Raw genomic sequence first — 13603 nt, forward strand, 5'->3', positions numbered from 1 at the left:
TCAAATTCCTTGTTTGTATGTACGAACCTGGCAATAAAGCCGATTCTGATTCTGAAGAACAGGTTGCTTTCTTTTCAGCAAAACAAGCAATAAAAACAGACTGAAATGCAGGAGGCTTCATCTGTGCAGGAACTATAAACTCTAAAACTTCCTATGTAATCAACGAGGTCTTTCTTCTCCTGCACACTGTTTAAATGAAATCATCCAGTTGCTGGTTGAGGGGAAGAAACTACAAAGCAGGCATGAAAACATGGATCCAAAATAATCAAAAACTAAGAAGAACTGCCAGAAATAAACAAGTATCAGAATCCTGGTCTGCCAACTTTTAAAATAAGGTCACCTCTGACAATCAAGGCTAGGGCACGTTAATAAAAGGTTTAACACTCTAATAAGTTACTTTGCTATCTGAATTCATTTTCACTGTGTCTGGACCGTGTAATCATTTGCCTGATTAATTTGTCTAATTGTTATTTTTAAATAATGAGAATAAATATGAACATTTTGTCTTTCCTGTCCTGGCAGCTCAAGGGGTGCATTGGGTCTGGTTGTCTTGATCATTTCTTTCTTTTCTTTTCTTTGCATCCTTTCTTTGTTTCTTCACTTCCTTTTTTGTTAGTCTTCTTTTGTCGTTTTGGTCAGATTCTTTGTATTGACATTCAGATTGTCTTCAATATCAATGTCATAAAGTTTTGTCATTTCCTTTTTCCATATCATTATTTTGTCATTTCTGTCCTTTTTAAGCCGACAGGTGGACACGGACACAAACAGATGGCTGGAAGGACAGACGGACAGATGTTTTGGACACAGCAATGAAGAGTAACACCTAGAAATTCAAATAGTTTTCCATACTTTCCTGCTTGCAAAACAGCCCCAGTGTTAGTGGCCAAATGAAGAAAATCTTAAGTTAATAGGAAGGATTTGGACTGATAAAATATTATTATTTCCATCTTTGTACTCCTTAGAACTTTAATTCAATATTTTCTATTGTGTTTTAATGAAGTGGCCTAAACATTAATCTCCACTAATGAAGATCTCGTCTGACTCGAGGAGGTCTAATTTTGTGCGCTACTCAAAGCACTGATCCAACAAAATAGTAACTAAATGCAGAAAGAAACAGATGGTGTAATTCGACTTTACTGAACCCAGCTAATGATGCACCTTAGTGTGAACGAGAGGCGACATTATTTCCCCCCTTCCTATGAGATATAATGTGCAGATTACACGCTCTGTGATCATGTGTGTGCGCACAATTACCTCTTGTTCATGACCTAGATCAGCCTTTAATAATGAAACGTTGATAAACTGATTCTGTTTCCTGTTAAAAACCAACAACAAGATGCTTTTCCTGATTTTGCTATTTAGAAAAAAAGGAGATGGTAAGCAGCAAGGATGAAAAAACAGAATCTAATGAGACAAAACAGTGTTGAAAAATAAAACAAAAGACAGCAGTAGGAGAGCTGAAAACAGGAAATAGGTTGAGACGGATGAAGGTGAGAAGACTTGGGGCAGATGAGGAAAGCGTGGGAGGAAGGACCTACAGGTGTGTAAGCACTCGGTGACGGTGGTGGCGTCGATCAGGTAGCCCTCACACAGGCGACATGTGATGTGGGCGTTGATGTGACACAGCTTTATCTTCCTCGTCAGCATGTCGGGGTTCTGCGGAGGAACCGGGGTACAAAGTAACGTGTTAAAATTCAGCATCACATCCTGTTGAAGACCACAATGACACAAAACACCAAATCTGAAACTCAAAAACTTCACTTTTAGGCCTTAAAGATGATTAGGTTTCTCAGTATAAATAAGCATTTGATGTACACTGTTAAGCATAGTGGAGGATCTGTGATACTGTGGGTCGCTTTCTCTTCAAAAGGTCACGGGAACCTTGTTAGAGCCCAGGGCTCATGGTCCCCAAATCACGGTCCACAAAACTTTGGGAAAATATTCTGTGGACAAAAATGTAACTTTCTGGACGCTGCGGTCCCGTTTCATCTGGTGTAAACACTCACAAACAACTACATCCAATTCAGATGCTTTGGCATAATATTACAAAGGTCTATTTTTGCTTGAAGCTACATAAAACACTCATTGCCAGTCATCTCAAATGCTTGATGGCAGTCGATGCCACCAACCACAGTTACTGGGTTTGAGATGCCATTATTTTTTCAGAAAGGGTCAAGTTGGTTTGGATCACATTTGTCCCCCTCATAAGTTAAATCATATCCTAAAAACATGCATGTTGAATTTACTCGGGTTATCTTTGTCTGATGGTGAATTTGAGAGGGGTAAATACTTTTTAACAAATCTCTCTGATATAAATCTTTAAGCTTCTCTTTTCCCCCTCCATTAAAAATCATTTAGAAAACAGTAAAATGAGTCTGAAATATAATTTTAGAAATAATCTTTTTTGTTTATTTCTCAATCCGAGTTCGTTTCATCAACTTTATATAAAGATAAACGTGCCAACAGCTTTCATGAAGTGAAGAGCTGCTACGAGACTAGATCTGCTCTCAGGATAATTGGTTAATACTTTGTAAGCCTCTCTGACTAAACTCTCACGAGGGCACATGAGTTGCCTATTACTGCAGCGTTTTATATTAGATTACAGAGCATCATTGTTTTCTAGGCTGCCCTGCATCTTCGTTCCTGCTTCCCTGCTAACCAACCGGTTTCCGTGCATTTCTGTCTTCTGCAGCACTTGCTGCAGTTTGATCCTGCTGCTCCCTTCAATCTACCTCCAACCTGAGACAACATCAGCAAGGAGGCAGGAGAGTCATTTAACGACGGCGGAAACGACTCATTAACGATTTTTATCCACAAGTGAGCACAGCTGCTCGGCACCAACACGAACGAGCACAGACACGCTGCGACTCGCTGGTGGGAGGGTGACTCACGCTCTGAAAGAGAGGCATGAGGGTGACCAGGAAGCTCAGTTTGTGTTGAGCAACAGCGTGACAGACTGTGGTCTCATCGTTAACAAATCCCTGGGAGTTCACTCGTAGAAACTCAGCCCACGTGTAAATGCTCTTATTAGCTATGAGATTATGACAGCCATGTTGAAGTTAACAACAGTTTGAATGCACAGGGGAAGGAACCAGCAGAAAAGCCCTGGGGTTAAATCAAGCCAGGGCTGCGTCTCTTTTTTAGAGACGATGTAATTGAATAAAAACCCTAACAGGTTTGGCTGCCAATCAAGCACAGTGATACCATGGAAATTAAAGCAGTAGTTGGGTCTTGGCAGTCTGGACAGGTGCCAAGTGCTGCTGGAAAATAAAATTAGCATCTCCATGAAGCTTGTTAGCAGAAGGAACCATGAACTACTCTACATTTCCTGGTAGGCAGCTGTGCTGATTTTGGACTCGATAAAAACACAGTGGATCGACACCAGCAGCGGGACATAGGTCCCAAAATCATTAATTACTGTGGAAACTTCCTTCTGGAACTTCACTCTTCACCCAGGCTCTGATACCTTAATTTCCAAATGAAATGGAAAATGTATTTTCTTCAGAAAATAATGGACTTTGGACCACTGAGCAACAGTCCGTTCCTTTTTCTCCTTAACCCACGCAAGACATGTCTGAGTCTGTCTTTGGTTCAGGAGTGGCTTAACTTAAGCAATGGACAGCTCATGTCCTATAGAAGTGTCAGATTTACAGTCCAAGCCTTGTAAATCTCCCCCAAACTTTGAATGAGTTTTTATTTTATTTTAATTGGTCTTATATAATACTCTTTACACTTTCTGAGAAGCTGAATCTTGGGTATTTCATTGGCTGTAAGCCATAATCCCCAAAATTATTGAACCAATTGCTTGAAATAAACAAGCTGTATTTAATGAATTGATATTATAAATATGTTTCACTTTTTGAATCTAATTGAATGATATTCTAGGGTATGGATATATCATAGTTGGTCTCGGAACCATCAACCAAATATTTTCTTCCACTACAAAGAACCTGAAGTGCTTCTACGTCTTATTTTTAAAAGAGACGCATAACCTGTTTTTCTGTAGAGCGACTGACTTGTTTACCAAAATCATTGTGCAACAAGCCGGCCAACAGGCAATAGCTGCAACCAAACAACCTGGTGTGAAATAAGCAGCCAGGATCGCTCAGCTAATGGCTGCTAATGTTCAGTCAATCAGACTCCGAGACAGCCAGCATCTATTATTTAGAGGCTCGAAACTCTCCTGAAATCCTTGACAACTGCAAGAACTGTGCAGACGTCTAGCAAGCAAGACAGCTTTCAAAACGTTCAGTTCAAAACACACACGAGTAACATTTTGCTTTTGAGTCTGTTTCATGTGCATTTATTGACCACAGGAAGATTTTCCTCACAGCTGGGAACAAACCAAGGTAAAAACAGAGAGCAGGTCTTACCCCTAATACCGCCATGCGTCGACTGTGGATGGAGCAGCAGCCACGTCTCTTCCTGCGGTTGTGCGGCCGACGGTGTTAGCTGCTCATCGTGGAGAGCGTCTCATCAAAGCCTGGAAACAGAAGACAGTATATAAGTTTTATTCAAGAATTTGCAGGGCTATTAGACAGTGGGGGCACAAGTGAAGAGAATTTGGTGGTTGTCATTTCTGGTTCTGCATTTACAGAAAGGCATGAACAGCAATGTTTGGAACAGTTTTTGTTTGGTTTGTACACATCAGGAAAGAAATTATCTGTAAAAAAAAACAACAATTTTTACAAATCACCGCAAACTGAAAAATTTCGAAACATCCCACCTTTAATATGAGCAACGTTACTCAGTGGGTGGTATTCATGAACTAGATATTCTAGTCATAAACTAGAATATCTAGTTTATGACCAAATAATTGGTGCCAGGCTTCATTTACAGCAAATGTAGATTAAGATTTCTTTCAAATGTATAGTTGTCTAGGAAATTTACATACATGACATTACACAGAGGCCAATTCTTCAAAATGGGAAAGACCAGAGAACATATACTATCTACAGTCAGAAGAATAGTTAAAACAAGACAGACAAATCTTTTTAGCAGCAAACACTCCAGGCATATGTGGAGTTCAACAAAAGAGGACTTTGTGGGAAAGACTGTTAGGTACGGGGGAGGACCTGTGATGCTGTGGGGCTGTTTCTCTTCCAAAGAACCTAGGAACCTTGCTAGGAATGTTTAGCATCATGGACTCAGTAGTTGCACAATTGAGTAAAAACATCTGATGGTTTCTGCTAGTTTTAAAACAGGTCATTATTGGGTCGATCAGATTAATAATGATCCAAAATGTTCGGCCAAATCGACACAGGAACTGTTCGACAAACCTCCACGGTCCATCCTACAGAAAACCTGTGGTCCGTCTAATTGTTTGCTCCAACTCTTATGGGAGAGGTCTAAGTGCCGACTAGAATTGTGATTTTGTGTTGAGTGGTTTTAATTTACACTAAACAAAGCTTGGGTTTTTTGAAAACCTTCATTGTGATACTAAACTAAAGCAATAAAAGGTAATAATTTTAATACATCTTTAAACAGGATTGCTCATAATTTTGCATATAGTGATTTTTACTAAAGAATCTGCCGAAAAAGTCAAATGCACAAAACTTTATGAGGTAAACATGGAAGGAAAGCAACACAGAGAGAAGATAATCACTTTGAAACACTAGCCTAACCTTTCTCTGTCCTAAATTCACCCTCTGCTGAAGGACAGCAGATTTCCAGCACAGCAGTGACTAGCTGTGCCATCCCTGGGTGTGATTCATTGCCTAATCGTAGGAGTCCAACCTCTCCAGTCACAATAAGAAATCTGAAGCGAAGAACACCCACCGATCCTGCATCCTCTTCTACCCACACACAAACATTAGAATAAAAACTCTTTAAAGTGTCCGGTCGCCGCAGTGAACATCCCGGCCCGCCTCTGCCAGCTCATCAGACCATGAAATTATCCCAGTTAGTCAGCCAGGATGAAACATGGCGAGGGCTGCCGAGGACACACACACACACATACACCGTAACAGAGTCTTAACGCGGATGTTACCGTAACTTTACACCTGCAATGTCTCAGTGATGTAATGCGGTCAAGCTCGGGTCAAACAGAGCACCTGTGATTCCTTTTTTCATATCGATGCCAACATTAGCTCTGCTAAATCAGCCTAACAGCTTATTGACATGATTTAGGAGGCAAATCAGAAAACTGAAAATCAGCCCTGCTAAATGACAACTTATTCAGTTGTTTTAACTCAAACAAATGAAAATGTTGGTCACAAGACAAAAATTAGACAGTTTTTGCAACATTAAAGTCTAAATAAAAGGATTTTTTTCTAAACTTACCTGTAACTAAACAGACCATGTCTTAACTGGCTGAAAGCACATAAAAGTCTCTTATATGCTCTGAGGCTTACTGAGACCATCTATTGAACTTTATACTGAATGTTTTTCATATTTTGTCCTGTTCTCACCATGAACCTCAGTGTTTCATTAAGATTACATGTAAAAGACCCACACAGAGTAGCACAGAACTGGGAAGTGGAAGTAAAACAAGCTAAAATTCCCCAAATATTGTTATAATTAAAACTTAGAAAATCAAGGGAGTCCATATAAATCTGTTCACAATCAAAAACAAACTCCTTTGTTGAATGAAGAAAAAAAAAAAAAAAGCATTAAATCTAAATCTGTCTGGAGTATGAATAATTGTGAGCCTCACATCATTTGCAATGTAGGCCAAAAGGTTCATCTTTGGTCCCATGTGACTGGACCATCTTTTACCTGCTGAGCTGTAAATCTTTGCTGCTCCCTCAGAGTTACCAGGGGCCTCCTGCCAGCTTCTCTCTACCCGACCTGTTAGCTTAGGTAATAGGTGTCCAACACCAGTCCACGAGGCCTGGTGACCCGCCTTGTTTTAGATGCGTCGCAGCTCCAACACAGCTGATCCATTTGGCTGAATAACCTCCTCAGCATGTCATCGATGCCATCAACTGTTTGCAATTACAGCAAACTCTTTGCTTACTCAGATGATGGACTAAACAATGCTCAGAGATGTTAACATTTAAACTTCTCCCTGACCTGTCTGCTGTGTTGCTTGGTCTTCATGATGCTGCATTTTCAGTAATATTTAACAAACCTCTGAGGCCTTCACAGAACAGCAGGATTTATGCAGAGACTGACTTACATGCAGGTGGATTATCTACTCATTCTTGATGTCCGTTTAAGGGGAGCTGAATACAATTTTACTTTTCAGATTATTTGTAAAAATAAAATAAAATAAAAACTTTAAAAAGGACCAACCAAATACCAACTGAGGCTTAGAACAGCTTTGACATTTTATCAACTTTTTACCTGAAAGTTTGCAGCATTTGCAGTGTTCTGATGACAATGAAAAATTATGAGATCTTCTCCTCAGGTTATTTACTAAAAAGCTGCCAGCTTTTCATGTATAGACATTAAACTGACCTCCAAACCCGCATCTTTTTTCTCTAATTCCATCAAAGGACGCCCCGTGGTTTTGAGCAGAGGTCAGATGTTTGTATTGAGAGCAGTAATTCCACAAGAAGAGCAGGCATAAAAGAAAAGACATAAATAAAAACCAGCGGTAATAAAAAAAAAAAAAAAAAGAGGAGGGCAGTTTAAGGTCATGTGCGGTAAATGCTTGGTTCATAATTTCATTTGATAATTTGCTCTTTTTTCCAGAACTTATCTACAGGACTAAAGTGTTAAACCTGTTTGCTTCTGTGTATAGCTGTTAATCCTTTTGACTGACATGAATGGACCCAAAGCTGACATTACCTTTGTAACTCTGTGTACTCTTTGTTTTTCCTTTCCCATAGAAAGTACACCTTGGTTTCTGCATTTTTACCACCTGTTTTCTGACCACCAGCTGATTGCAGCAAATGCCAGCCTATACTTAGCTTGGTTCTGCTGGAGGTTTCTTCTTTAAAAAAGGAGGCGGTGCATCTCCACTGCTCCCACATGTTTGCGGCAATCCCTTATCCAGAGCAAAGTCAAAGAGTCAATGCAATCGGATGGGCTTCCCGATGTTATATTCCACCAGTTGGCATTATATGATCAACTGAAGTTGAATAAGTTAGTTGTTTTGTGAGGTGCCCCAGAACAACATTTGCTGTGAATTGGTGTCGTAATAACAACCAAAACTGCACTGAAATGGTTAAGACATTCAGACCTTTGCAAAGCATCGTTAAAGCCACTAATTTGCGTTGCATACAGTATTACGCTGAACTGGGGCATGCAGTTGTTAGACAAGGGATATATGTTGAGCTGCTACTGACTTAGTTAAAGTTAGTTGATCAATGTGGAAACATGGCATATATTAGCCAACAATTACTGCACTCCAGACAATCCTTTGCAATATGAATATAGCACACACTGATATAGCGATGACTTTGCTTATAGAAAAGGTGAAAAGAAAACCCAAGTAAAACATAAAAGTGAAACTGTCAGCCATTTTTGACATGTTGTAGTGATTCACATTGAGTTCATCATCATCCTCCCACTGAAACCTGTCCCACAGCAACTGTTTGCCACAAGAAAATGAATTTACATCCCTGAAACCAGTCACTCTGGTTTTATAAACCACAGAAACGACCACAGAGACTCCTCATCGCTGGGTTATTTCTTTATTAGTCAGATTCCACCCAAACATTTACAGTTCATGTTAATAGGAATGAAACCTTACAGTAAGGATTGTCAAATCTGAATAATCTGTAGAGATTCAGTCTGGTTTCAGAGCTCATTATAACAAAGTCACTTATGATAGTCTGGTAGCTTCAGATGGTGGACTGGTGTCTGTATTTGTGCTGTTAGATCTCAGTGATGCACTGACTTGATCATTACATTCACTTAATGAATTTGAACGTCTGGATCACAGGAACAGCACTCGACTTGTTTAGATCATTTTTTTAATGGATTCCAGTTTGTTAATGTTCATGATAATGCTTCACGCACCAACGTTACTCATGAAGTACCACAGGGCCCAGTGCTTAGGCATATTATGTTTGATGTATACAGTTTATATGACTCTAGAATGTACAATTATTAAAACAGCATGAAATACATTTATCTATTTATTTATGATAATGATACTACATTTATCCACAAAAAGCCTGATAAATCTAATCATTTCATTAAACTACAAGCATGTCTTAAAAGACAAGACAGAGGTCGTCATATCTTTGTTGCGTACTCTAGATGGCATTAGTTTGGCCTCCACTAAAAATAATGCAAAATACCCTTGGTGTCTTCTTTGACCCTGAACTATACCTTAAATCCACATTATACAGATTTATTTGACATCCTTATTTATCTTGCCAAAAACAGGAACATATTTCCCAAAAAGAATGCAAATAAACTACTTCTCCCATCAAAAAGTAAAAAAATAAACCAAACTGAAATACAAAATCAGCAAAAAGCTATCACCTGATCCAAAATTCCCCAATATTTCCCCGATTGTAGCTCTTGTTAAATCCGAAATATAAAATTATTTTTCTTGCTAATAAAGTCCTAAATGACTTAATTCAATCTATATATTATATTGTTCCACATCTAATATTGCTCTGCATGTTTCCACCAAAGCACTTCACACTGCAGGTTTATTTCTGTCTGTTAGGAGTACAATATTATACAATATTACAAGAAAACTGGTGACAATTACGGCGGAAATAATTAAGTGGATTAATCGTGATTAATCAATTATTGAAATGATCAACTAATTAAGTTTGACACTAAATTAAAACATGGCATTTGCTGAAAGACCAACCCACAGAGCAATAATTAAGCCAAAACTGTACAAACAAATCTATACATTTTGCATTTTAAGATGATAGACCTTTGTCTGTAAATGTGCTCACCCAGAACTCCTCAAGTGGCACAGATTAGCTTCATCTGGTTCAAATTCGGTAAAAAAAAATCTCCCACTGAGCACCTTCTGCAATCCAATTATTAATCGGACAGCAAATACAATAATACCAAATACTGAGAGAATATTAGTTTAAAACTGTTTTTAAATATTGTAATTTTAGGACATCCCTTTGGCATGAAATGTGGGTTTTGCATTAAAACAATTCGTACCTCCAGTAAAAAAGGTTTTGCTTGTGTTGCTAGTAAATAAATATAATTACTTTGTTGCTCATTAAAGAGTTTGAAAGCAGGGCTGAGTGTAATGGCCTCTCAGAGAAGCAGAAAAAGCACAGGGAGAAACTCAGTTCAGAGGTAAAACCTGCTTAGAGTGACAACTTTTACTAATATCTTTAAAGCTGAGAGGAGCAAGCAAAGCTTGACAAATAGTATTTAAGTTCCACATTAACCTGCCCCAAAGAATTTTACATCTCTTCAAATAAATAAGATGCCATTGTTTAATTCGAGTGACCAAATTTATTTATAGGCACCTGATTTAAATAAAAAATTAGTTTTTAAAAATGCTGTCCTTCAGACTGCACCTTTCAGTCTTATGAATGGACAATGTTTCTTGATGTCCAACAATTAAAATGGTTTACAGTTAGATAACAGAAGAAAGGGATTCTCCAAATGCCTTCCAAAAAAAAGCCATTCAGAGCAGGGGGGCTGATAAATTAAGATTAAATCTTTAACTAAACCAATTCCAGTCATTTCTAGCTTAAAAAACTTGATTTGTAACAAAAATCTGAGAAACGCTAGTGACTTGAAAAAGTATTCAGACCCCTTGAACATTACTTTGCAGGTCTTCCCATTGATTGTTTTAAGGGATGGACTTTGACTAGACTAATTTAACACATGGATATGCTTTAATATAAAGTATTATATCACAGCTCAGGTTGTATGTTAAGGGTGTTGTCCTTATGCAGCTTTTATTTTTTTCCCCAAGGATTGCTCTGTTTTTAGCTCCATCTATCTTCCCATCAACTCTGATCATCATCCCACGTGCAAAAAAAAAAACCCATCCCCTCAGCACAATGCTGCCACCACCGTGTTTCAAGGTTAGGACGGTGTTGGTTTTGCAAGTAAGTCAAGAAGTTCAGTTTTGGTCTCATCTGACATCTAGACATCTTCTACCAGATGTTTGCTCTGAGCTATGGCTTGGGTGAAACTTTGTATGCCTTTGATTCAGCAATGACTTTCTTGCTGCCACTGTCCCTAAAGGAAAGATTTGTGCTGTGCTTTGTCCAGTCAGTTTAAGCAAATGGCCACGTCTTAGTAGGTTTGGATTATTATTTTCGATTGATGGATTCGATTTACTGATGATGTGGCTTCTAAAGACAATTGGTTGCCCTGGATTTTGTTTCAGAGTATCAGATTAAAGGGGGTTTAATACAATAAATGGAAAGTAAAGAAACATAACTATTTTCAAACTAAATCTGTGTGACTTCTGATATTTACTCCTGAATAGTGAAGAAGTTGTGAACCCTTCAAAAGGGTTTTGAGAATCTTTTCTTTACTACTGCTTCTACTCCTTCAGCGAAAGGGTCAAATGTGACTATTATGCATTAACCACTATAAGGAAATCTTAAACCCAGTGTTTCTTCTGTCTTCATATTGGAGAGGCACCTCTTCAACGACCCCGTCCACCCCCCCAGACGGTCAAGTTAACAATTATATCACATTTATTTTCTAAATCAGATCACAACAGAATTCATTTAAGGTTACCTTACCTATATAAAACAAGTCTACACGTTATTCTTTTATGAAAGAAGTTGATGTTGGTACTTAGGTTATTTTCACAACACTATGTTATGTCTGCCTCTACAATGTTGTGCTCTCTGTATCAGCCGCGGTGGAGTTTCACCCCAACGTGGAGACACATGTGCGGGCACAGGTAAACACACACTCCCTCCATTAGACACAGGTCACACTAGAAAAGATGTCACAACCACCTGCAAAACAAGCTAAAATATCTGCATTTCTTTAAATGCCCCCAGAGTTATGAGGACATCAGGCATAACTCTCCTGCTCTGTATCCAACTATTGAAACTAGTTTCAGGCCGCGCCCCGTACAAGCAGCGAAAATCAACACATGACCAGGTGAGAGGTTTTGACCCAGCTTGACTGTCAGAGGGGAAATACTCCCCCTGGCTGGACATGACTGATCTTGGTAGGCAAGTACGGCAATACATTTGTAACAGACAAATACAGAGAGATGGAGAGAAACAGCCAGATGAAGATGGAAAGATGCTGACAGAAATAAATATAGCTATAAATGCATAGATAAAGATACATAAGGAATGAGTTATATTCTTATATTGCTGTTATTAAAAGAAACAAGAAAATCATGTCACATGTGGCTTTGGAGCCGCAGGTTGCAGACACCTGTACTAAGCCAACATATTTAAGCATCCAGAGAAAAACTACACATGCATGAGGAGAAGGCAAACACCACACAGAAAAGTTAAGGTCCAAGCTGACATTTGGAACTAAGTTCTTGTGAAGTAGCATTGCTCAGCAATGCAGCTAAAAAAACAACTTTGTCCATGCACAGGCAATTTAAAAAGGCACTTAAGACACATTTTGCATGCCTAATTAAGTACTAATAAGGGCCAGTAAGGTGGTTGAAGTAGGTGTGAGTACATGTTCTGGTTCTGTGGCGCTGGCTCCACTTTTGCAAGCACACATCGTCACGGGACTGGGCTAAATTGAGTGGCTGTTTGATAAAAGTCTGGCTTTGTTTAAAAGCCTCCATCCTGACCGTCATACCATTTGGTGCTTTGTGAAAAGTCCTCAAGAAAGAAGGATAGTGATTGTTTGACAAAGCTTTGTCATTTCCTCCTGTCTGCGAGGGACCACTAAGGGCTTCTGGAACCAACAGCATTTAGCAGAAGATTTTGCAACAGTGAAGACTGTACACTGACAATGTGTGAGTACGACCAGAAGAAGTAGGAGGAGAACCAGAACACTTGTTTGAGGAAGAGAGATTGTCATTTTAATTTTGTTAGCATCTGTACAATGTATCCCCCTGGGACTATGAGGACACAAACATTACAATAATTTGTCACCTGTTGGATTAGAACATTAAACTGTAAATAAATAAAAAATAATGTTAAGTTTTCGAATTGCGATTATTACACTGAATGCCCTAGAAAGACCACTGCAGTTTGTTATTGCTCGTTGATTTGCATGATTTATGTCTAAAATGGTACAGCAAACTTTTAAAAACAAACATTAGCAGTCAATCATCTACTGGACTACAAGCCCCAATAGGTGTTAAGTACAGGCAGAAGTAGACAGATAAACACTTTGGCTCCACAAAGAGCCCCTGTTGGGCCGCCTTTGGCCGCTGGAGTGTTTGGATTCAGTATAAATTGGTTGCCAGCTGGAGCGGCGGACAGGGAAGGCCTGCATCAGCGGAAGGAGCCAGGAGGAGAGGCCTCTGCTTGTTGTGGAAACTTTGGCTTTAGTTCAAAACACACAGCCCTAGACCACACACACAAACACTCAACCCAAACCTAGAGTCCATAGAAAAACACACAAAATAAAAGAAGTTCACAGATTCCCTCACACATTCACCGTCACACACAGTTATTGTTCCTTCTTAATTCTTTTTGATGGTCCCCAATCCCCCTAGCAAGACTCTGTGCCTGGGGAAATCAGATAGACAATAGAGGCAATCCAAACAGAAGCAGACTGCAGCCGGCCAGGAGGCTGGACAAGCTGCCAAGAGGCGGCGACGCTG

The 13603-nt window shown here is 39.2% G+C and overlaps 1 protein-coding gene across 2 annotated transcripts in view; it reads right to left on the reverse strand.

Annotated features, from left to right (window-relative positions):
- LOC124860582 (polycomb group RING finger protein 3) overlaps positions 1-13603 on the reverse strand; it is a 63755-nt gene that overhangs the window by 26864 nt on the left and 23288 nt on the right. For both annotated transcript variants that reach the window (XM_047354009.1, XM_047354008.1), the window contains exons 2-3: positions 4374-4483; positions 1539-1656 (exon numbers count right to left, since the gene is read on the reverse strand). In XM_047354009.1, the coding sequence (XP_047209965.1) occupies positions 1539-1656; positions 4374-4388 (133 nt within the window). In that variant the 5' untranslated portion in view covers positions 4389-4483. The remainder of the gene's footprint in view (positions 1-1538; positions 1657-4373; positions 4484-13603) is intronic.

Source organism: Girardinichthys multiradiatus, chromosome 23 (assembly GCF_021462225.1).
Source record: "Girardinichthys multiradiatus isolate DD_20200921_A chromosome 23, DD_fGirMul_XY1, whole genome shotgun sequence".
In the NCBI taxonomy this organism is placed as follows: domain Eukaryota; kingdom Metazoa; phylum Chordata; class Actinopteri; order Cyprinodontiformes; family Goodeidae; genus Girardinichthys; species Girardinichthys multiradiatus.